Source organism: Trachinotus anak, unplaced genomic scaffold (assembly GCF_046630095.1).
Source record: "Trachinotus anak isolate AG129_WGS33_773 ecotype Australia unplaced genomic scaffold, CSIRO_AGI_Tana_v1 ptg000004l, whole genome shotgun sequence".
Classification (NCBI taxonomy): domain Eukaryota; kingdom Metazoa; phylum Chordata; class Actinopteri; order Carangiformes; family Carangidae; genus Trachinotus; species Trachinotus anak.
Genome location: NW_027273855.1, coordinates 15,702,567 through 15,726,230, shown reverse-complemented (window position 1 = coordinate 15,726,230; position 23,664 = coordinate 15,702,567). Strand labels below are relative to the sequence as shown.

At 42.0% G+C, this 23,664-nt stretch overlaps 3 protein-coding genes and 1 long non-coding RNA gene across 5 annotated transcripts; 1 reads left to right on the top strand and 3 right to left on the bottom strand.

The window, feature by feature from the left end:
- Window positions 1-1,691: 1,691 nt before the first annotated feature.
- On the bottom strand, window positions 1,692-9,636 carry tktb (transketolase b). The gene is made up of 14 exons (XM_071476357.1): window positions 9,377-9,636; window positions 7,026-7,143; window positions 6,789-6,902; window positions 6,565-6,662; window positions 5,727-5,918; window positions 5,120-5,247; window positions 4,833-5,029; window positions 4,386-4,550; window positions 3,743-3,899; window positions 3,526-3,656; window positions 3,341-3,424; window positions 3,118-3,214; window positions 2,824-2,943; window positions 1,692-2,644 (listed from the first exon to the last, which is right to left on the bottom strand). Exons 1-14 carry the CDS (start codon window positions 9,481-9,483, stop codon window positions 2,472-2,474), a joined length of 1,881 nt encoding a protein of 626 aa, XP_071332458.1. The 5' UTR covers window positions 9,484-9,636; the 3' UTR covers window positions 1,692-2,471.
- A 679-nt stretch (window positions 9,637-10,315) lies between these two features.
- Window positions 10,316-12,801, bottom strand: lrrc23 (leucine rich repeat containing 23). The gene is made up of 8 exons (XM_071476359.1): window positions 12,574-12,801; window positions 12,030-12,139; window positions 11,785-11,905; window positions 11,526-11,667; window positions 11,132-11,262; window positions 10,902-11,038; window positions 10,584-10,788; window positions 10,316-10,489 (listed from the first exon to the last, which is right to left on the bottom strand). Exons 1-8 carry the CDS (start codon window positions 12,658-12,660, stop codon window positions 10,457-10,459), a joined length of 966 nt encoding a protein of 321 aa, XP_071332460.1. The 5' UTR covers window positions 12,661-12,801; the 3' UTR covers window positions 10,316-10,456.
- A 64-nt stretch (window positions 12,802-12,865) lies between these two features.
- On the top strand, window positions 12,866-22,513 carry LOC139620636 (uncharacterized). Its single transcript, XR_011690855.1, has 3 exons — window positions 12,866-12,996; window positions 20,216-20,322; window positions 22,375-22,513. It is a non-coding gene; the product is annotated as an uncharacterized lncRNA (long non-coding RNA).
- On the bottom strand, window positions 13,146-23,513 carry rbm10 (RNA binding motif protein 10). 2 transcript variants are annotated; one of them, XM_071476352.1, is made up of 23 exons: window positions 23,384-23,513; window positions 22,799-22,858; window positions 22,189-22,717; window positions 21,926-22,096; window positions 21,751-21,820; window positions 20,227-20,300; window positions 19,239-19,325; window positions 19,038-19,098; window positions 18,768-18,926; window positions 18,336-18,496; window positions 18,021-18,118; window positions 17,642-17,729; window positions 17,133-17,337; window positions 16,915-17,024; window positions 16,748-16,829; window positions 16,233-16,324; window positions 15,914-16,105; window positions 15,380-15,574; window positions 15,135-15,191; window positions 14,773-14,967; window positions 14,476-14,523; window positions 14,315-14,370; window positions 13,146-13,993 (listed from the first exon to the last, which is right to left on the bottom strand). In XM_071476352.1, exons 2-23 carry the CDS (start codon window positions 22,813-22,815, stop codon window positions 13,903-13,905), a joined length of 2,838 nt encoding a protein of 945 aa, XP_071332453.1. In that variant the 5' UTR covers window positions 22,816-22,858; window positions 23,384-23,513; the 3' UTR covers window positions 13,146-13,902. The 2 variants fall into 2 exon arrangements, with proteins under 2 accessions (XP_071332453.1, XP_071332455.1); XM_071476354.1 differs by having other exon boundaries at window positions 13,761-13,993; window positions 22,799-22,854; window positions 23,384-23,478.
- Window positions 23,514-23,664: the final 151 nt, after the last annotated feature.

Genomic DNA, 23,664 nt, shown 5'->3' with positions numbered 1-23,664 from the left:
ACCATATGTAGGGATTTGTTTTTCTGGAACAGGAGATCAGCTGATGAGACAGAGACGACAGCAGAACCCAGACATATTCCAAATGGCACATTGGACAACTTAACACCAAACACCGAGGTCCTAATGTGATCTTCCAAGGTAAATAGTAACGTCGTCCAAAGTCTATTCATTTAAATGTTGACAGGAACATGCAGTAATCCACTGACCACATTCAACCCGTTCCTTAACCTCAGTCTGACATCACCCTGGATTAACAATTTCCATTGCAGAGACTGTTACTCCAGTCTGAGATATCCAACATAAATACTCAGACTTCCCTGGTGACAGTTACTGGTTTGAGACACAATGCACATTTTTTTGAACAAACTCTCCTGCGAGCTATTGTACTTTTCCTGCCATCTCACCACAACTTTACTAGCTTGTTTTCTCCCTCAGAATAAACATGGCTTAGACAGTCGGACCACTGCCAGCTCTATAACATCTATGACACTTATTTGTAAAAAGCCACATGTAGCAAGCATCCAGTAAAACTAAATCAAGACTAAATGTTTACAACCGCAGCTCTGTGATATGTACTTAACACACAATGGTGCTTTAAGCTAAACCCTAACATCAGTATGCATCAACATGTTGATGTGAGACAGGTACGTCTGCCACGTTCACCATCTTCGTTTTGTTTGTTAGCATGCTGCAACACCCACTAACTCAAACCAAATTACACAAAAAGACATTTTTACATGATGATAGGAAGAAAAAATAATAATATAATAATAATATAATTATATATATATATATATATATATATATATATACACGTTAAGGCAAATATCTAATCATGATATGTGTATCTAATTATGTATGTGACTAGAGACACTGGGACACCAACATCGACTGCACCATTTTGCTGTGAGGTTTGTTGTGTAGTTTGCTGTGTTGCACCGGCGGTGAGTTGTGGTAACACCCCTGGACAGGGTTTAGTTGTGGTAACACCCCTGGACACTCCTCGGTGTAGGCTGCCTCTCCACAAGTGGCCTCAACTCAGTTCTTTAAGGTGCTCAGTTCATGTTGGGCTGTTAGGATTTTAAACATGAATCATATTTTATATAATTGTAGCAAGGCCTTTTTAATAAGCGTAATAAGGATTTTATCTCCATTTTTGGGTTTCAGTTATCTTCATTTTGTTCTTTTCCTTTTAGCAGTTCCAGCCAATGCCAATTTGGTTACATTTGATTATTTAAAAAACTGCATCTTCAGTAATGAATCCGTGTGCCTTACTCAAATACTAATCCAGGTTTTAAGGCATTTCCTGGGGTGTTATTACCCAGGCGGTGTTGGTTGTTCCTTTTGGACCCCCCCCGTCCAACCTGGTACTAGAAAGGTGTATCTAATAAAGTGGCCAGTGAGTGTATATATAACCAAGGTGATTGTGATCCATACTGACAAGGACAAAAACAATACAACAGTTGTCAAGCACATTTCACTGAAGTAAAATGGTTAACCCTTATGGTGGTGCTAAAGGAAAAGTCAGAGGTTAACTAGAGTTTCAGGATTTATCCTCTGGGTACTATTAATGTGTGTAAAAAATTTTACAGCAACCCATGCAATGATTGATATTTAAGCCTCAACATTAGTGGTAGACCAACTTCCAATGCCATCTAGAGAGGCATGGCTAACAAAAAAAGACAAATGGCTTTAGGTTAATTATTTTTAATTCAGCACATCACAGCAATAATAGCACGACAGGTGACCTGGAACAGCAGTAACACCTGATGCCCATGTGGTCGGGGATCATGAGAGGAATACTCAAATGGTTCATTACTAAACTGGTCAGACTTTACATGCCAGGGTCTTTGAAGAAAACTTCTCTACAGCAGCTGAAGCATTTAAGACTGTGACTGAATACAACTACAAACATAATCTAGTACATTAGATTTATGACAAACCGTAACAGTGCTTTTTAGAAAAAGCGCCATGAATGGCAGGCCCTGTGAGCAAACAAGGAATGTGACAAAAGTGATGGTTGGAACGCAACAGAAGTTGTGGCCTGACAGTTCACAAGGGGTCAGAATGGGGACAGGCTGATGGTATGACTGGTGTTTTAAATGGAACTGTGTACATAGCACATTTACAGTATTCAGTGATACTTTTGTCAGAGCCACTTCAAAGACACCACTTAAAAATAAGACAGGAATGTTGTCGCAGGAAGAACAGAAACCATCTGGGAAGACGGTACTAGAAAGTGAATACACGTAGGAATATTATTACCACTACAAATTCTGACCACATTGCATTCCTATCCCCATCTCTCTCCGGCTGTGATAGTGATAAGGTTAGCACACTGCACTCGAGATGACACTTGAGCACAGAGAGGTTAAACAGGTCTTCATGTGATCATGCCAGGGAGCTGTTAAGTTAGGCAGAAAGTTGGTTGAGACTCAAAAGAGCAATAAGTGAGAGATTAGGTGCAGTCCTTAGTTTGCGAAGGTCTGGCGCACGGCGTTAGCGATGTGTTTGGCGCTGATGCCGAAGATGTCAAGCAGCTCTTGGGGCTTTCCACTGCGGGGAACACCAGATACTGCCAGCCGGTTCACAACAATGCCGGGCTCTGCTCCCACTGCTGACAGCACAGCTTCTCCAAGACCACCTGGACCGAGGAGACAGACCATCAGCGAGGACAACAATGCATCACTTAAGTGTTTTAAATCATGGCCCTGGGTATCGACCTAGTCATATCAAAGCCTGCAAATTCTGAAACATCTCTAGCACATTATTCAAAGAACCCTGCAACAGGACACGCAAGCATAAAAACAGAAAACAACCCACCCTCTTTGTAGTGGTCCTCCACAGTGATGATCTGTCCCCCTGTGGCTCTTGCACTAGCCAGAATGGTAGAGGCATCCAGGGGTTTGATGGTGAACGGGTCAATCACTCTGATGTTCTTTCCTAGAGAAATTCATTATCAATAATTACTTTAGAGATGTTTAAGCCATGCAAACCGACCGAGCAGCTGTTGACTTTATCCTCCGAATTAACAAACTTGTAATTGTAGATGGTGATTTTGAGATGTTGACCTCAGTAATTCATACATCTATCCACAAGAGGGCAATGTGAGTTTACCTTCACTGGCCAGCATGTCAGCAGCAGCAAGGGCCTCATGCAGAGTAACACCAGCTCCAATCACAGTGGCCACATCCTTGTCAGACTGGCGCACCACCTGGTGAAGTACATTTATTTCTGTATCAGTTCTTCTGGCATTAAGTCCCATCTCTTTTTTTCTGTTGCCAACAGCCAATTTGTGCACAAAGATTAATGTGTGTAAAATCATAGTTTCAGTCATTACCTTGGCCACACCCACTTCCAACTTCTCATCTGGAGAGTAGATGACTGCAGTATCTGGTCTACTGGTACGGATGAAACAGATACCCTGAGAGTATAGAGTGATGCGTTACAACACAAGAACGTTGCATCCTCGTCACTGTGAAGACAATTTACTGGTCGAGCCCTAACATTGGCTGGCCTACTAACCTTTGTGTTGGCTGCTAGCTCAACAGCCCTCTCTGTGGACACTGCATCACTGGGATAAAACACAGTACATGTTGGGATGGCACGGAACATGGCCAAGTCCTCTAGGGCCATCTGGGAAGGACCATCCTCACCTGAAGGGAGAATAACATCAATCAGGCAAAGTGCATACTCAACTTTACCCAACAGAAAACAAATGATGCTTTAACAGAAAGCTTACCGATGGAGATTCCGCAGTGAGACCCTACCAGGTTGACATTTGTCTGGGAGATGGCTCCCATACGGATCTGGTCATATGCTCTAGAAAAGAAGGCAGCAAATGTGCTGGCAAATGCAACTGTGCGGTCACGGGTGGCACAGCCAATGGCCACTCCAACCTGCAGCAGCAAACACATAAGATCTTTTTGCTTAATTGCATCCATTGTCATTAAGACTAACTCATTTTACTTAAGTGCAGAGGCTCACGTAATCTTGTCACAGGTGACAAGCAGCCGTGACAGGCTGGGATTATCAGGCTAGAGAATGAATAGTAACAGATTAGACCAATTTGGAACAGACTATGGTAGTAAAGAGCATAGAGCGAGCCAGATTTATCCGTCTTTCATAACTGTTAGGGGCATTGACAAGCTAGAGTTGATTGCTTGACTTCAATACAAACTGAAACTTTCAATTTCAACTGAAATTTTCAACTTTGAAAATGATGCAGATTTGCAAGAACTCTATAAAACTCAATGTGCTTATGCCTTTCCAAATGATCAGAATCCTCTCAGTTTCATTTTAGCCACACTTTAAATTAGCAACTGCATATAAGTAACATCATCAAGAGTATTCAAATCCCCCCAGAGGACTGAAATATTATGTACCATATTCTGTTCAGCGATGAAACACTCAATGTAGCGTTCAGGGAAGGCCTTCTTGAAGGTCTCTGAGAAGGTGGAGTTTTTGGTGTCTCCATCAAGAGCCACCACTCTCTGGCTTGCCTGGCCCAGCTTGGCCAGAGCCACACCGTATGCTCGCCTTGTAGCCATCTGACAGGACAAAAAGGAAAAGGGTGTGAGCAATAACAAATTAACAAGGCAATTAATACAACAAAACAATTTTCTACATGTAGGTTAAAAAGTCATCTCAGGTACTTCTATCAGTGTTAGGTAAGGCCTCCACCCACTAAGCTGCTAAGAGACTTCTCTGCGGAAACACTGCTATCAGTGACCTTTACCCGTCTGACCACCATTGATCGATGAGGCTTTGTAACCATCACTGCAAATGCTTCAAGTGTCCCTTAGCCCACATTCAGAAACAAGTAAAAGTACCTTGTCTCCCTTCTTGTAGGCTGGGGGTTGGGGCAGAGAGATTTTACTAAGGTCTGCAGGTGCAGTGTCATCATTGGGCAGTTGAGGGCACAGGGTCTTGTTGGGGACCTGGATCTGAGCCTGCAGGTCATTCAGGAGGTCGTTCACTCGGTCCTTAGGGATGGGCTTTCCGTGCCAGTTATCAAGATCCTCAATATCTGCAGCCGAGAGATGAACAAGTCAATTATATTCGGAGAGTTCAGGAAAAGCTAAGAAAGTAATAGTCACCATACGAAAACCTCACTTACTTTTGAGTCCTTTGCCCTTCAGTGTCTTGGCAACAATGCAGGTGGGTTTGCCCTTGACCTGCTGAGCCTGCCAGAACGCTTTGCACAGCTCCTCCACATCATGTCCATCCACAACATACGTGTTCCACCTACACATACATGGCTCGATTTTAGCAGCATGCCACGCATTACAACAAATATTAACCCAAAACACAGAGATGTATTAACTTCTGAACAAACATGTTAAGCATCAAAACTTATTAACCAAGCAAAGAAGAGCAAAGACAAAGGAAAGGTTAAAATTCCACAAGGACTGTAAGGAAAGTCCAGCAAGCATGTGAAAGAGGAATGTCTAAGACGTGGCCAAGAAAAAAAATTCAACCCGAGACTGCATGAAATTATAAAGTAATATAAAAAAAACATTAACACCCGTGTAAACACCTTTTGAAATTGGGTTATGGTGAGGTCCTGATTATTAAAATGCTAGTTCATCTATAATTTTGATTGTTTTTTTGTTGTTTTTTTTTTAAAGAGATGTTTCAAAAGGTTAGTAAGTGTCAACATGACAAAATGTTTATTTGGAAATTAGATAAGAGTGGATGAGTGGAAAGTTGGAATTGGTACTTGCCCAAAGGCTTCACAGCGTTTGCGGTAGGTCTCCAAGTCGTGCTTCAAGGGTGCTGGCTCACTCTGGCCGAGCCGATTGACGTCTAGGATAGCCACCAAGTTATCCAGCTGGTAGTAGGAGGCAAAGGCCATGGCCTCCCACACTGAGCCCTCTGAACACTCTCCATCACCCAGCATGCAGTATACACGGTAACTGCAACACAATGAACAGAGAGGAAAAGGCCGATATTTGTGTTGTTCTCCAATGAACCAGCCCACTTGCAGTCAAAAATTAACTATTGCATCCTGTTGCCTTCTGAAACCCAGACAGATCTACATCTGTATTGTTTATATCTGTTGATGTAAATAAATTGCCCCCATGAAATAATTAGGAAGTACTTATTTTAAGGACAAATCAGATAATCCTCAGAATTAGCAGAATTAGCTCATAGAGGCTGGAACTTTTGAGTACAGTATAGACACATTGTGGTTCTTACTCCTCCCAGGGAGTGATTTAACACAATTACATCTACACTACTACTGATTTATCCAGTTAACAGATTATGGTGCATTACAAACCACTCTAGCAAAGCAGTTCCCTGCTAACAACTTCAGGCACTACACTCTTGTTAAACATTGCTCTTGTTGAAACAATGTTGACTCAACATTGTGCCCCCCCACCCCAAAAGAAACAGACTAGTTGGAGTATGGAGACCTCCTGCCCTTAAGCTACTTTAAACTTCATGCACTATAAAAAACGATGTACTTTGGACTAATGGTGAAGACTGAAAACTGTGCAAAGATGATAAGAAATGTAAGCCTTTCAACCTCTTTATGAATCCATAGTTTTTGCTGCTCACCTGGATTTGTCAAAGTTTTTGCCAGTGTAGGCCATGCCACAGGCAGCCCCAAGACCCTGTCCAAGAGATCCTGTTGCCACGTCAACAAAAGCCAGTTTCTGGTGAATAGGAAGGAGGAGGGGAAAAAAAGGTTATACTAGATATAGTGCGATGGGTTCGTCATATTATTTCTGTTCTGCAAGGAAAGATGAGTACCAAAAAGAAATTCAGGAGACTTGACTTACTGGTGTGGGGTGCCCCTCCAGGTCACAGTCAATCTTGCGCAGGTTGAGCAGATCAGACTCCTTCACAAAACCTGCCTCTGCCCAGGCAGCGTACAGGACAGGTGCAGCATGACCCTGGAGACAAGGGGGAGAAGAAGGAAAAAAAGAAGTCTTTACAGGACACTCGTGTTACCAATTCTCATGTGCACTGACCTACTGAAGAATAACACTGTCATAAACAAAGACATTCATGCCAACCTTTGAGAGCACAAAGCGGTCGTTACACTGGTTGCGAGGATCATCTGCCTTATAGCGCATGGTGTGGAAGAAGAGCACAGACATGAGCTCTGCTGCACTGCAGCATGATGTGGGGTGACTGAGGACAGACAGAAAGATTAGAGGAAGTCATTAGAGGAAGATTACATTAAAAATGGCACCATATGAGAAGAAAAAAAATTCACACTCCATGCACGCACATGCATGTTTTGCTACATTCAGGAATCCTTATGCTTGGGTTTCGCCCATGAAAGTCACCTGTTACAACTCATTAAAAAGCACTTGGTTTTAGTTAGTCAATAAGACACTTCTGTGCACAAAAAAAACTGTTCAAAAACATCCAAACACTTTTGAAGACATCCTCTCATCTTTAAGGATTAGGAAAAATCACTCATGTCAATGAATTGTTAATTTGTAACATCATCACCTCAGTTATGTAACCAAACTTCAGAGCTCTTAATGGCCTAAAAATAAATAAAATAAAAATAAGCAAACTTGTGAAATGGTTAGTTGCTGCACAACAGTGGTCCAACTATTGTAACCAACGTGTTTAGAAATGCCACATTACTCAACAGCATCTCAGCTTCCTTATGTTGGACAAGTTACAAAAAGCATCATTTGAAAACATGCTGGGAACACGCAGGGTTATCTTATTCAAAACATACATCCTAGTCACTGTTAAAGTTTACATTATAAGAAAAACAAAAAACACAATCCAGTGCTCCGTTTACCACTTGTCCTTTTGTTGAGAGACAACCTGCTGAGAAATAAACTTAAGTAAATTCATAAACGCCATAACAAACGCAACCAGGTATTCCAAGTAATGTTCAACATCAGTCATAGTACGACAAACAACTTGTTTTGTGTTTAACTCAAAGACATCATTTATTAAGGGAGACAGCAGTATCAAAACATTTATAGCTAGGCCTCAAGTCAAGACATTGAGGATACAACTTATCTATTTCCTCAAGTGACATAAGGAAGTGGCAAAAACAGGTTTATCAACAAGCCTTTTGTTTCTGGACGTTGCAGTTGTGTCCTAAGGCGATTGCACAATGCTGGATTTCTTTAGGTGTGCAGATATAATTGAACATGTAGACAATATAACTACAGTACTTCCAAGTATGGGACCTGGCCAGGTGATTGAAAGATACAACATAATATAAAATGCTGTGGTCCTTGATGCCATAAGGAGTGCCATTAAACAATTAATTCTTCAGGCTATGAAACAAAATGCAAAAATCTGATGAAAACATTTTTAGACAAAAAACAGTTTATATATATATATATATATATATATATATATATATATATAAATAAACTGTTTTTTGTGGCAATGTCAATAGCAAGAAAAATGATTTGTCCAAAACTGCCCTGCCTAGAGAAATTTAACAGACAGGCCTTATTGTACATGTGACGGCTGCTAACTGAGAGGCATCCTAAACCTATTACTTCAATTACAGGCTTTTCCCCGCTATTTATTGAGTAAAATGGTGGTTTTAATTTTGGATGTCTAGACCTAATCGTAACACTAACAGAATACAAAGAAGGCAAAGAGCAGCCAGAATAAGATCTAGATCACAGAAGCAGTAACATTACACCAACAAGGAAGGAAATCCCGGAAACTAACGTTATTCCTGCTTCAACCTGCAGTGACATTTATTACAGCGAAGAGGAAAACGTCAGCTTACAGCTAAGCTCCTTGGGATCTTTCAGGATGAGGCAACAGCACAGGTGAACCTTTGACTGGCGGTTTTCTGTGGCCACCAGAGCTGCCAGATTTCCAGAGGGCAATTCAGTGGGTGTGCATCTGTATACATCTCAACGGGGGTTTCGGTCGCTGCTGTAACTTTAAACTGCAGCGTCAAACCGACCACGAGATTCACCATCCACGATCATGTGATTGCTTGTTAGCTTAAAAAAAAAAAATGGTCGGGGCTAATATCTGTCACATCAGGTGAGGTGACCTGCAACTGTTAATATATGGTGTGAATTATTCAGCTGAACCGTGTGACCGTACACCACCAGACCATCGATACAGACGCTGTCAGTTTTCATCTGCCAGCGTCTTTAGCAGGCTTTTTAGCCCATGCTAGTATTAGCCTGGGGTGCAGACTCTGCCAAATCTAACTAGCAGATGGACCTAAACATGTTCAGTGCAGTCGGACAGTTTGTACAATGACTCTCTGGCTGTCTGCTGCGGCCACGCTTTCCACCACGTGCAGCCAGGCCGCACAGGTGAAAGCCTGCGTCATCGTCCACTCTTCTTCGTTTGTAGTTTTGTAGTTTCCCCAATCATTACAGCTAACATGAGGAACTTTTAAATGACTTACCCGGAGTTGGAGGCGCATGTAGCATTGATGGAGTGGATCCTGAGCTTATTGGCGATGTCTTTCAGCCCCTGCAGAGTTTTTTCGTCGGGTTTGTGATAGCTAGACATGGTTTCTGGGTTCTTTCTTCCCGAGTCGCGTCCGCTTGAGAAGTTAGTCACGGTTATTTCAGTCACTGCTTCCCGGTGTCGGAGGTTCGTTGCTGCGCCACGCCGTTTGCTAGCTGCCCGGTTCAAGTACAACCGAGGAGGAGGAGGAGGAACGACAGAGAAAGGGGGACTTATGTGTTCTGTAACAGCCACTCCCACCTAATCCAGTCATTGGAGGAACAGTGGTGGTGCAAGTTGCAGCTTTCACAAATCCCTTTCAGCTCATGAAAGATACAGATCTCCGTTTATTTTATTTTCATTTCCTTCTTTCGTAAATCAACAAATCACCAAAAAGTTAACAAGAGCGTGGACTGGCATAAATTAAGAGTGTCTTTAAAGGGAGCCACTGTGTTGAGACCTGTAGATAATTATATGGCTTTGATGTGAAATTATCAGGGAACACAACGACAGAAATTCACAATATGAATTCTCTCTACTTATGTTCATAGTATACCTCAGCATACATGTTGATTCTCCATACATGTCATCATGTCACTGTCCCTTTAAAACTGCAGTTGGGTGGCTGCCAGTAGGGAAATGGTGGTAGATTTTGCCCTCTCATCCTTACTCAGGGAAACAGATCAGTTTGACAAGGCAACAAACACCAACTTCTTCCACTAATACCTTGTTTTTTTTTTTTTTGTTTGTTTTTTTTTTACTTCAGCTGATTACCTGCATTTGTACATGTCATTGGATGCATCACAAATAACAATTTTCAAAATTTTATTGTTGAAAAAGTCGATTGGCTGTAATGGCTATTTATGTAATGACACATGCTTAATTTACAAATTTATGGATGATGCATCATACAAGATACTATATCAAGATACACCACACTTATCACAGAAAACGCAATCACAGTCTGCCACCTTCATTCTTTTTGAGAAAGTCAAGGAAGTCAAACACTTCCTCATTTTGGCTATCATTACAAATCTTATGGCTGAGGTATTTCCTCTTCTTTAAGTTCCTGAAATGATATACATGGCATTAGAAAATCCATCAAATGGACAGGTTTTGTTAGACCATGCCACAGAGAGAAAAAGGTTGTTTCTTGGCTTTACCTTGATTCTCTCCTGGGCCTCAGCCCTCTCCTCAGGGGAGACAGGATCTTTGTCAATTCTCTCCAGGTGTGGCACAAGAATCAGTACACTTAGCCTGTAGTCTGCCGTTTCCACCAGCGGGTTCTCAGAAAGGACCAAAGCACGCAGAGTATTTGACACAAGTCCAAGGTACTGTAGGCCATTCTCATCTAAGATTGCATTGCCTCTAGGGGAGGGAGACATATTTTGGATATATATGTGTGATTTTTTTTCTGAATTGATGATGGGAGCATCAGGACACTCCGATCTGATCTGTCCTGCTGTGATACAAATGTGTACCTGACATTGACGTATTGGAGACACTTCATGCTGGGGCTAAGACCATTCAGAGAATCTAGCCTGTTGTCCCGAAGGTGAAGGGTGGTGAGCCGCTCTAACCTCTCCAAACCCTCCAGACGCTTTATCATGTTTTGGGCCTGAACAGAGAGGAAAAATTGTTACGGGCAGACTGTTTTCTGGTTGTTATATGGGTACTAGTGTTGTTAACCAAATCTAAGCATTTTTATTACCAGATATAATCGTCGTAAGTTGGGAAGATTGATGCCATCAGTGGTATCCAAGTGGTTTCCTCTCAGCTCCAAAGTTACCAGGTTGGCAAAACAGCTACTCTGAAGACCTTTCAGTGTCTTAATACTGTTACCTGCCAAAGAGGTTCCAGAGTATCATGTCAAGGCTCTTCCAAAAATCTACACTAGGCATCAGATATTTGATTTAAATCTTGCTGACAGATAAGAGCCTATTAGACCTAAGAATAACTGACAACAAATGGGATAATGACGCCCCTTCTCGTCAAACAATCCATTCTTTTGTCTTGTTATCACTTCCCTATGTTCAAATGATAGTGAAAGTGGTACATGGTATCACAGAAAATACCATAACATAAAAACCAACAGACCAACCAACCTGTAAGATTGATGCTCTCTAAAGCAGGCCCAACTAGGCCATCTAGTTCTGTCAGCTGGTTCCCCGCCATACTCAGCCACTGCAGGTAGGTTAACTTAGTGAAAGGTTGCCCTTTGACGCATGCCACAGCATTATTGTCAACCTGCAGTAGAAGAGGTGCATTCAAGATCTACCATCAGTTAAACTGACTCAAACTCAAATGACTATGACAACCCCGGAAATATCTTTTTCTAAGATAATAAAGAAGAGAGCTCCTTGCCTTCAGCCAAAGCAGTTGGATCAGAGATGCCAAAGGAGAAAGATCAGTAATTCGGTTGTTGGATATGTCCAGAAAACGAAGGTGAATATAACTGGTAATTGCAGCTATGTCATTTAGTTCTCTGAGGAGTGCAGTGATGACAAAAGAAAAACATGTATGAAATGAGATTCACAAGGATAGCCTGAACTTTAAGTTACAGGGCAAAGGCAGCCAATTTTGCTTTACACGTATCTTTGCCCCCTTACTTGTCTTTTAAGTCCAGTTTGACAAATGCATGTCCTAGGCCATTTCCTGTTCGGCACAGTAATGACAGCCCCTGGCTTATGGTTTCTTGGGTCAAATGGCAAACCTGTACCTATGGAGCACAAAGAGGGAAGATATCAAAAAAGAATCCACATTGTTAGTGGTGCTAACACATTGGAGAAAAATTGTACGACTTGACACCACCAATGTTAGTGTATGTATAGGACCATGAGCTGAGCCTGTAGGCCTGGAAGAGAAAGGAGAGGGAGTGTGGGACTCAAGCCAAATCAAAGAAGTAATCATCTTTCTATTTGGCCCAGAATTTTTAAAAGGGTTCACTGACTTTGTTTACCCCACCTGTTTAAAACAAAATTCTGTGGTATTCTTGTAAAATTGAGTTTGATTTAACAGAAACTGTACTGAATTGATTATAGTTCAGCTTGCAGGTATCGTTATCTGTCTGTAAACATAGGGCAAATACAGTTATTACTGCGATTCGGTGTGTAGGCTACATTTCTTCAAAAGCTGTCACAGTGCCAACTGTACCTTCTCGTCCTCTCCAGCTTCGTCTTGATGCGTTTCTTCCTGCCAGTCTACATCCGACATGACTGCATCTTCATCCACCTCAGACATCCTCGTCAATTTTAGCTTATGTTTTCAGTATGTGGGTCACTATTAGCCCGATACTAGCTCAGCTGACAACTAACTGACAGTTGGCTGTCTATAAATGCACAGGCTGTGTTAGCTGCCAAGTTCAACTAGCTAGCTAACCTGCAACACTTTAACACGTTCAACTTTGTAACTTAACCATTACCGTGATATCGAACTGTAACAAAAAAAAAAAGACAGTGACTGATCTTAACAAGAAGCTAGTGTTTACTCTTTGTTAACTGCAGTTTATGCCTGACGGTCCCGACGAGCAAACTAAGTGTTTGCTGTTGTTGCCATGGAAACTCATCGAGGGCACAGGTGAGTTAACGCGTTTGAAGGGATGTGCTTTGCAACATCTATACAATTATTGCGGGTCAAGACGTTGCATTAAAGACCTCATAAAAGTTACATTATATTCCTCTTTTTAAACCACCGACTTGCAAAAACACAGCTTTTGAAATTTCAAGTTAAAATGTCGAAATAATAGACGTTTACTGGCTTGCCCATACAAGACATCAATCAGTAATGATGAAAATGTGTTATTCTTAATTAATTTACATAAGCTTAATGAAACACAGTCACATTATTAAGCAAATACAGACATAAAAAATAACTTCCTCCAGAGATAAGTATGTATTACATTTTTGTGAATTCATACCTGCAATATGAGAAATTGAAACACTTTTCACCTACACACTAGTGTTAATGTGACCCTGTCCAGTTCATGAGGCCACAGTCTCTCACTGTGGTATAAAAGTGCTCAATCTAAAATGTATACACAGTTCATGCCTAGATCAGTCATTCACTGAATGGTAAGGCATATAACATTAAATAAAAAAAAATCTATGGTGCATAGACAGTAATATTAGAAAATTCAATTTGCTGCCATAAAGATCTGTAGTGATCTTTCACTTTCCAACAGCAAATTTTTCCCAACCACATAAAGCTTGTTTATCACACACAAGCTCTGAAGCAAGTGAGAACTCAAAACTGCATCATACAGGAAGAAAGCAAAAAAGGTGCATTCTGTGCAATATCCTGACATCCATTGCTACAGGATCAGTTCATATGTGTGTATTACCACTGTTGAGGTAATTGTAATGTCAAACTAAAATTAAGAGGTTTATCTATAGATATCTATATGATGTTAATGGTGAAGTGTTGCGTGCTGGGCTTTGTCCTTGTCCTGCCTGGGTGAGGATGTTGAGGATTGAGGGTGAGGGTTCACTCCACTTGCATATTGCGCAACAGAAGTCCCTTTTTCACACCTCCCTGCAGCATCCTGGCACCAAGACTAGTGCCTGTGATCCCATCACTAAAGTGAGAAAGACAGTGAAACAACATTGAGCACACAACCTGTTCGTACATAAAATTCCATCTACTATTGCAAGCAAATGGTTATATTGGCATAGTGTCGTGTTTCAAATAAGTCTGTACAAGCCATAAGCCTAACTACAGCCATACATAGCTGTAGTTAGATTAGAAAACCCTGACTTAAACAGTACAAGAGGAAAAATGCACAGTAGTATCCAGTATGTTGTAAATGACAACTTTGGCACCTAACACCAACTGTACACCTGAAACAACTATAAGATATCGACATATTGAGTCTGTTCATTACTTCACTGCTGCTTACATGGGGCTAAACTTCCTCTTTTTTGGATCAGGAGGTTCAGGTCCATCTGCCAGTCTCTGCAACAACAATAAAAAAAACACTCACTGCACTTAATCTGCAGCACACATATTCACTCTATGCAATGTTGTCAAACTATTTTCAGACCCTGAGGCTTGACCGACCTCTTTGCCTGCAACTTCCTGCTGAGTTCTTCTCTGCTCCAAGTTTTGCTGAGGGCAGAGAGATAAAGAGGTGAAAGTTCAGACATGATTACATGAGATATGCCACTGGGCTGCTCCTTAGTCATTCTGGAACACCCTTTAGATAACAAATAGTAAAGAATGTATGAGACAACAATTTATAAATTACACACAAAACATACTGGCTTTTCAACCTGGAGTCAACAGATCCTCCTTATCCATCATTTATGCGGTGTTTGTAATGGCATTAAATTAGACTGAAGCTGTTTGTGTAACCACCTTATGTAGCTCAGAGAGCTGCTGGTGCCTGATGAGGGCCTCCTTACTGGGGAACTGTCTCCTACACAGCAGACAAGCCAATTTAACCCAGTCTGTCATTCTCCCCTCCTTCTCGTCTTTCTCGCCACCTTCTTCTTCACTGTCAGTTTCTCCACTATAGGCTGGGACCAGACCCTGCTGCTGAGGAGGGGAACTCTACAGATGAAAGACAGAGGGTCAGGAATTGATGTACAAATGGACACAGAGATAATGACTGTATGCTTGAGAAAAATACATAGAAGGATAAGGTGTTAGGAAAAACTATGATGGAAACAGACATAAACAGATACATAACAAGTACATCATGGTGGCCATGTCCTTACTTCTGTACTTTGTCGGATCTGGTCCAGAAAAATCTGAGGCCGTTCAGACAGTGCCCCCTACAGGACAGACAAGCCAAAGGGAATACCAGGTCAGTTAATGAGCTCTAATGCAGACATTCTCTTATTCCTTTCACTGCGGCATGATGAACAGTTGTATTAGCTCTGGCTGATGGACATTCTCCCCACTCACTATGATACCCAGCTGTTTACAGCAAAGCACATGTGTCTGTGTAAGGATGCTCCACCTTTTTCTCCAGAACAGCATAGCCTGCATCAGCACTAGCAGACTCTCGGCGGTCATCTAGGCGACTGTGGCCAGGCGCCCTTGTGTAACCAGGAGGCAGTGCTGTAGAGCCAATGGCAGGGGAGGAGGAGACAGAACGCATGTTCTCCTTCTGTCTATTGAGACTCTTAGCCCAACGCTCCATATCTTTGGCAATCTATTGATATAAAGAGCAATAAATAGATATTTGCCAGTTAAATTGACTCAGAGGAAGATTTACAATCTGTGAACGTGACATTCAGGAGGAAAACAATACCAACAACATAATACAATCCAACTCAGTTGCCCTGCAATAAATTTTGATCTGAAGTGTATGATACTGAAAGGTATTGTTATCAGTCTATCCATTAATGGACATATTGACATACAAATGTCTAGTCAAAAAACAAAGAATAACGCAAACAAAAAGCTATCACATTGGTTACCTTTGAAATTCATAGGTCACCTTTTCACAATTTTATGTGTGTACTTGAACTTTATCCAGTATGGAGAGTACCTGTTGAGCAGTTTTATTCTTGGGCTTGTCTTTCTTTTCCTTGCTGCCAGAGGCAGCAAACAGTGAGTCTGAAGGGGCTGTGGTGTCGCTCATGGAAGCACCTTCAGCGTTTGACTGGCTAGCAGCAGGAATATAGGTGTGTTTCTCTCCATCCCAGTACATATACTGCTGAGTGTGAGGGTTGTAGTAGTACTGCAAAGAGGAAGGGTACATAAAACCATGCTTAAATGCTGACACTACTGTAAAAGACATTCATAAAGGTCTTTCAAAAAGTGCTGTCTTAACATTCTAAATGCAATCCATTCATCACACTCTTTACCTGGGAGTTAGGATCATAGTAGAGTCCTGTGAGTGGGTCGTAATAGTAGCCAGAGCTTTCATCATACTGGTATGTGGACACATCTGGCACAGCTACAGGCAAAGACACAGGACACAGTTCAGAGAACAAATTTAAAAAACACTGAATCACTAAAGATTAGTTTGACTGTTCATTTTACACATCGACATCTACCAGTTAAACCTTCCGTCTTCTTCAGCTGAAAGTGAACAGCACTGAACACTATTTCTTGGCCCACCCTTGACACATTTGGCCCTACCAAAAACAGCTTTGTATGCATTTTTTCATTACTTTTATTACTTCATTAATAAAAATCTTAATATGAATATGTGGCCTGACCGAAACATCTGCCACCAAGGTACATATATTTACAGTGAAAATTAGTATTAATTCAGTGCTTTTATAAAGCTATTTTTGGATTCTTGATTGTGTCTGCATACCCTGGTTGGGGTTTAACACCACAAATAAAAGGTGACAGTGAATACACAAAGTCTTACGGTATTGCTGGAGCTCGTGTTCAGTGCCTGGGGTAGCAGGTTGGCTGGGAGCAGCTGGTTGTGGTTTTCCCACTATCTCAACCTGTGAAGAGACAATGCTCTTTAAAACCAATGGTAATGGTTGAAAAAAATGCAAGGAACAACAGCAGGCAACAATAATGTTTTACCTGTGTGGCTGGTATGGTGGCAGATGAGGCCATGAGAGCAGTCTGTGTATGAGTGAGAGGCTGCTGCACGACTGCTGATCCAGATGTCACTGCCTCAGATGAAATGGCAGCTGCACATGGATAAGCACACACAAAAACATTAAATTCAGTCAAATTTACATAGCTACACAGACCAGGAGGGTAATATGCTCCATACACTAAGCATATGTGATACCAACCTGGGGCAGCTCCTCCTGTGTATGCCCCCATTAGGGCTGCTCCGGCACTGGGCAAAGCAGGTACCCTGGTATCTGCCTGAGCCTTGAAAGTTGTACCATCTGGCCCAGAGAATTCATGCCCTTCCTGATTGTATGTTACTGCGGCCCCCTGCTGATACACTGCTGTATCTATACTCTGGCCTCCACCTGATCCATTCTGGGCAGTCTGAGTGTGAAAAACATATTTGATAATTGAGCAAAAATAACAACACAAGAATAAAATCACAAATCAACAATTTTAAATTCAATTCAATTCAATTCAATTTTATTTGTATAGCGCCAAATCATAATATACATTATCTCAAGGCACTTTACAGGCTAAGGTCCAGACCTTACTTTGTTACAGAGAAAAACCCAACAGTTCCCACAAAGAGCAAGCGCTTGGCGACAAATAACATGTTGATCATGTTTAGATGTGTTGCAGCCGCATGTTTTCTTTGTTGTTGTGATAAGTCATTGAGAAAGGTTACCTGTGTGACAGCCCACTGTGCAGCAGCTATTGCTGTGCTGGCCACTGTGGCAGCACTCACTCTGCTGCCATCAGTCAGGAACACATCACTGGCACAGAAAAGAAGTACAGAGATGGTTTCAGTGATGTTAGACCTTTTGCTGTTGACCTACATTTCAACAGCATTTCTTATGATGCAAATACACAACAGACACTATTTCTGGGCTACAAATTTGTTTTAGGTCATCTTCTCCAAGGCCATTTCTGATCCACTTTATTCACATGACCAATGTAAGTTTTAATATGAAAAACTCATAATATCATTCCTTGTGCAATTACCAATAATCTGTAGTGCACTTGTGTTTTCTTCTGTAGCCAAGTTGGCGTGTGTGTGTGTTTACCGTTTGGAGCCTTTGGCAAACTCCACAACAATAGCTTTCCCATCGATAGAGAGAGCTGGCTGGAGAGCCTGCAAGATCTGCAGCAGCTGAGATGCCTCCTGTTAAAAATAATTGAGACCCCCGAGTTAAGTGTGGGTGCATTTATGTGGAATTGTCCGTGTGTGGAAATACCGATATGTTTATGATGAAGCTTATTTCAAAATCATTTGTACACAAAAACAAAACAAAATGTTTTGTTTATGGATTAATCAAATCAGAATACAATTTTAGTTAAATATGAATGAGAGGCAATGCTCAAATACATTGGTTCCTCACCACTATGGTAGAAAGCTGTAGAAAGGCAAACCCCCTGTTGAGATGAGTGTGCTTGTCCTTGATTAGACGAATATTGGAAGGGGAAAGTGTGGCAAATGGAGCCAAAGCAGATAAGATGGCTTCCACTGAAGTATGAGGGCCAAGGTTTCTTAGTATCAAAGCTGTTGAAGGAGAGGGTGAGAAATTATAACATTTTGAAATTGACGATTTAACAATTCAGGTACCAGATAATACAGCTTTGTGAAACCAAGTATCCCATAGGAGTTATAATAAATGTTATTTCAAAACATGGTCAAAGTGCCATCATTTAAACTATATTCAAAAGTAATTCCAAAAACTGCAAGTAAATAATAATAATAATAATAAAATAAACAAAACAGAAATAGATGAAAATGTTGCCATTGTGAGAAAAATGTCAGGAGACGGACTTACTGTCATTGGCAACATCTGCCTGCTGTGTAGCTTGTCCTGGGGTGACAGTAGGACCAGACGAGTGGTAGGGTGCTGGCAAGGGCAGTAAGCCTTGTGCTCCCTCCTTTTGAAGACAAACAGGCAAGTCCCTCTGCAACTGAGGCAACTTCAGCTCAGCCTCTGGGGAAAGACAACATGCCATTTATATATTACTGTATGGTGAGAGAGAACTTGTGTGATCGTAAAAGAGAGACTAGTTAACAAATTTACAGATGCTTGTTTAAACTTTACCTGATTTAGGAACACTGCATTTGAAGCACTTCTCTCTTCTTTTAAAGTTTTGCACACCACACTGTTGAAATATTACATGAGCTCTTGTTAGAAGACTTCTTTAAAAAAATAAGTTGCGACAATGACCGATAAACATGGAAGCAATATAAGCATAAAAATTTAGATTTCATGTCACACAATGCAAACACACACACACACAACCTTGTTGCAGAGCCAGTCCTCGTTGGCACGCGGTTTTGGGTCACTGTAGTGCATCGACACCCTCTGTCCCAGAATCAACAGCACTCCCTGAAAGAAAGAGAGAGAGAAGGAGGGGGAACAAAGAATGATTATCAGTGATAATTAGGCCACACATGCCAGAGAAAGGCCTCATCTCACAAGAGATGAGAGAGAGTGAAAGGGACGAGAGGGACAGAGAGAAAGAGAGAGTAGAACTGAGGCTGAAAGAAAGAGGACACCAGAGAATTGCAACCTTCAGCTTTAGGAAATTGGGACGGACTGAGATGGTGTATGTGTAGTGTGTGGGTGTCCATTTTTAAGGACACAGTGTGTTCTGTTCAATTGTGTCATCCCTCCCCCCTTAAGGGGAACCTTTTGTCAGTTTTCCACACATCCCATCCCACTGTCACCACCTTCACCTCCCAAATAAACCAAAGATCCAGCCTACAGACATAATAATGGTAGATGACCCAGATATGAAAGGTTCAAAAACAAGAAAATGAAGTACTATAGTCGTTCTGATTCAACATACAATAGACCATGTGAGAAATGATATTCATACTATCAATACTTTCCCATAGGTGATACTGTAAACTTAGGAGACAGAGTGAGAACATGTCACTGAAGAAACAGGAGTCTGTACTGGACAAATGAGCATGTGACTAGGAGGGTCCAGTTATGAAAACTATGTAGTTGGGCCCCAGACAGACAAACGTCAGCATGATGTAACATGAATTTGCCCGTTTGTGGAATTCTGTATACTGTAGAAAGAAAAGTAGTATAGAGAGCTATCTACCTCCAGGACAAACATTATTTCTCCATCTGTGTGTCTATACCATATTGGAATGCATCATGTGCATATGACAGGGCATGACGTTAGTGTTTATCCTGGTATTAACCCATATGTCCCATTATATGCATGTATAAATATATTTATATATGTATGTGTGTCTGTGTAGGGGAGAGTGACCTGGTTGGTCTCCATCCAGCGGGTGGCCTCCTGTATGAGATTAAACTCGACGAAGGCGAATCCTCGGCTCTGACCTGGACACCGCCCAGCGCCATGGTAACCGAACAACAACAACAACAACATAACAACAACGCAGTGAGGGGTTAGTGCTTCATGTACAGAGGAGAGAGAGACCCTGTATCAGCACTAATAAAATAAATCATTGCTTCCTCTCTCCCTTGAAAATAACACATTTGACAGCCAGTTGGAGAGCCACTGTCAAATTCTCTGCAAGGGTGGGAGGATGCAATGTCAAGTAACTCAACAGGGTCAAGGAAAAGGGGGAAAGAGAGGGAGAATCCTACCCACTCATCAGTTTGAGTCTGAGCTCTTTGGCTTTGAATGACGAAGCACCCAGGCACCAACACATCAGACACACGCACACACACCGCTACTCTGAGAGTCAGAGCGCTGTCTGAACTATGTAGCACTGTGGTGGGATATTTCATCTTGAACGCTCCATATCCTGTCCATGCATTACTATAACTGACTGACAACACAGATTTATTTAATATAACACATTCAGTTTCAGAACTTTTTTAAAACGACACTGTTTATGGTATCACATTGAGTGTAATCACAATGGGTTATCATTTTAACATTTTAAACTGAGTGACTTGTCTTATAAACAGGGAAACAGTGATGTAGGAGTGAGAAAGACAGAGCAGAGCAGGGAACTGTAAGTGTGCCAAAGTCAAATAAGCACACCTTACAGACAACCAGTAGCAAAGGGTGAGGCCAGTGAGACAATGACCTTAATGAAAAACCTTTAGAAAAAGGCAAGCTTTCTGAGTGGTATGGATGACACTCTCGTGGCTGAGAGGTAGCTGCAACACTTATATCCTGACACTCACACGCTCAAAAATAGCTACAGTGACAAACACAATCAAACACATTCTGCTTCCACTGTTCATTTCTCAGTTGACACTGTTAGTTTGTGAGCGATTTCCATCTAATCAGTCACACCTCGCTCAAGGATGGATGAGGCAGAATCATGAAAGGGTCAAGACAATAAGAGAGCCAAAGTGGGAAGGAAAATTAAAGCCATGGAGTGAAGACCTATAACCTATAGCTCTATTCATGCATTCTTCTCTTGAAAGCAAATATAGATAAAACTCTCCTGGTAAGCGTGCATGTATGTTTTGTTGCCCTGTGGGCAAAAGCAAGGTTATAGACACCAGCAGATCAAAGAGTCAAAGCAGAAATCTAGTCACAAGCCTGTATACATACATAAATGTGTTCTTTGCATCGGCTATCTACTCTGCTGTCACAGTATGAAGAAAGACAGAAAGAGAGAAGGTAAATGATAGGGAGGACAATTATTCTTAAGAGAGAGAAAGCCGAGCAGATAAGAGAAAGTCACCTGAAAGAGAAATGAAAATGACAGAGCAGGCTATGGATGAGTGTAACACAAAAGAAGGAAGGAGGGCTATTTCAATAAAAAAACAAAAAAAAAAAAAAACAGGGCAATGGGCAAGTTCTCACCTGAAGATTTGTTCCTCATGAGGCGAACCTCTCTTGGCTGGATCCCCTGCTCCTGAAGTTGTGCCCGGATCTATAAAAAATGGAAGCATTACTACCATTTAAGGCTACTCACAACAAGATGCATCCATCATCAGCCCACTGTACAGACAAACATGCCCAGGAGACATACTCTTACCTCATTGGCCGTGGCATTGGGTGGAAGCATGCGAAGCATTATGATGTTGCTGGGCCTCTGGTTGTGGTCGAGATCCGCACGGTAGTCCTGATCCCTCTGATCCAACTCGTCAAGGGACAGGTCTGGACCAGCATTCCCAGAACCATGCTCCTCTGACCCCGCTGGAAAAGCCTGCATAGAACAGTCACATAATAACAAGATATGTCTACTACAAAATAACATTTCAGTGGCTCTACAGTGAGGATGAACTTGTTATAACTTACCCTCCTCTTCACCACTCCACGACAGAACCTGTCCTCTTCTCTCTGTCTTGCTGTATTGTAATCCATCTGTTCAGAATGGGTGCTACCATGACCCCAGTTGCCCTCTCTACTCCCTAAGGGAGGGGCACTATTGGCATTATTCACAGAGAAGCCTCTTCCACTTTTCCCTCGACCCCTTTCCTGCAGGCCAGTCCGTAACTGCTCAAAGTCCCGCCTGGATCCCTCCTCATCTCTCTGGATCAGGGGAAGGTTTGGATCAGGCTGCGACTGAGTGCAAGGGGGCCACAGGAGCCCTTTCCCCTCATGCGTGATGTCCCCTCGCCCATCTCCTCTCTGGTGAAACCCCGGGTGATCCTGGAGACGACCTGGTGAGAAGTCAGGGGCAGCCAGTGATTTCTCATCAGCTCTGACATCATATCCTGTTCCTGCCTCCTCATCCTCTTGGCCATAGCCTCGGTAGTCCATGTCCCGAAAATTGTGATCGTTGTGGGTATTGCCATAGCGACCTATGCGGTCACCTCGTCCACCCCTGCTGACCATTAAAAAGAATATGAGGGACTGCTCTGACATGTGTTTACTATAAATGGTACAAAATAAACAGTTAACTCACCTCCGCTCATACTCCATGCCGATCCCCTGACTCTGCTCCTAGTCTCTGTTCTTTTTCTATCTAGTATCAAAGACAAGTAATAATCAGTAAACTGTGCAGACTGACCTACAGATACCTTGTCTGTATTAGAAACACAAAGTCGACACTTATAAGCAACTACCCGAATGAAGTAAGTAGAAGCTATCCAGGATGCAAGACAGTCATGTGAAAGTAATGCATTCAGCAGAGGCAGGTTGCGCTACCTCTTACCTCTGTCACCAGGTTAGCTGCCCGTTTACGATACTGCACAGACTTCTCTCTAACTTCAAATTAATATCTATAGTCGCCGCTTCACATACTACTCGCCAAATAAACAAGCGCACAGTCCTGCAACACTAATTTATATGAACTGTGTGCGCCCAGTGTACATGCTCAAACTTAAAGAGTAATCAACAATGACCCGTGGCGGTCATCTCTGATAGCGGACATGCTAGCTATTTTAGCCTGACGTTGGCTAGCTCGTCCAAGCAGAGACTCTGCGAAACGGTTGACGGCCGTTGCAAACACAATAACTCTGGCTGTGTGTAAAACTGGAGAAACACTTACCAGCGCCACATGTAACCAACAATAGTTGTTTAAATGTCACGTTGTAGCCCAGGTGACAAGTGTGTTTTATTTCTCTGGGATCCAAGTGTAAAATGGCCACATCTAGACAACATTTGAGATGGGCGGGGCCAATACCTTATTCTCGTGTTTGATTGGTGCTTGCAGAGAGAACACATGAACGCGGACGGTGATTGGAGAAGACAAACAGGCTAACCCTAAACTAGTAGTCCTAGTCAGATAAACTGGAAAAACGTTTGTGGCATCTTTTAATGCGTTTATGT

What these genes read in the sequence shown, in the direction of transcription:
- tktb (XM_071476357.1), bottom strand. Translation starts at nt 9,483, where the DNA reads ATGTCTAGCTATCACAAACCCGACGAAAAAACTCTGCAGGGGCTGAAA. An exon ending in AAAAACTTTGACAAATCCAG is followed by an intron (nt 5,919 to 6,564) that starts GTGAGCAGCAAA and finishes ATTGTGTTGCAG; the next exon opens with TTACCGTGTATACTGCATGC. An exon ending in CCTACAAGAAGGGAGACAAG is followed by an intron (nt 4,551 to 4,832) that starts GTACTTTTACTT and finishes TTGTCCTGTCAG; the next exon opens with ATGGCTACAAGGCGAGCATA.
- rbm10 (XM_071476352.1), bottom strand. An exon ending in CATGAGGAACAAATCTTCAG is followed by an intron (nt 20,301 to 21,750) that starts GTGAGAACTTGC and finishes GGCGGTGTCCAG; the next exon opens with GTCAGAGCCGAGGATTCGCC. An exon ending in GCTGGATGGAGACCAACCAG is followed by an intron (nt 19,326 to 20,226) that starts GTCACTCTCCCC and finishes TCTTTCTTTCAG; the next exon opens with GGAGTGCTGTTGATTCTGGG.
- lrrc23 (XM_071476359.1), bottom strand. Translation starts at nt 12,660, where the DNA reads ATGTCTGAGGTGGATGAAGATGCAGTCATGTCGGATGTAGACTGGCAG. An exon ending in AAGCTGGAGAGGACGAGAAG is followed by an intron (nt 12,140 to 12,573) that starts GTACAGTTGGCA and finishes TGTGCTCCATAG; the next exon opens with GTACAGGTTTGCCATTTGAC. An exon ending in ACTTACGACGATTATATCTG is followed by an intron (nt 11,039 to 11,131) that starts GTAATAAAAATG and finishes CTCTCTGTTCAG; the next exon opens with GCCCAAAACATGATAAAGCG.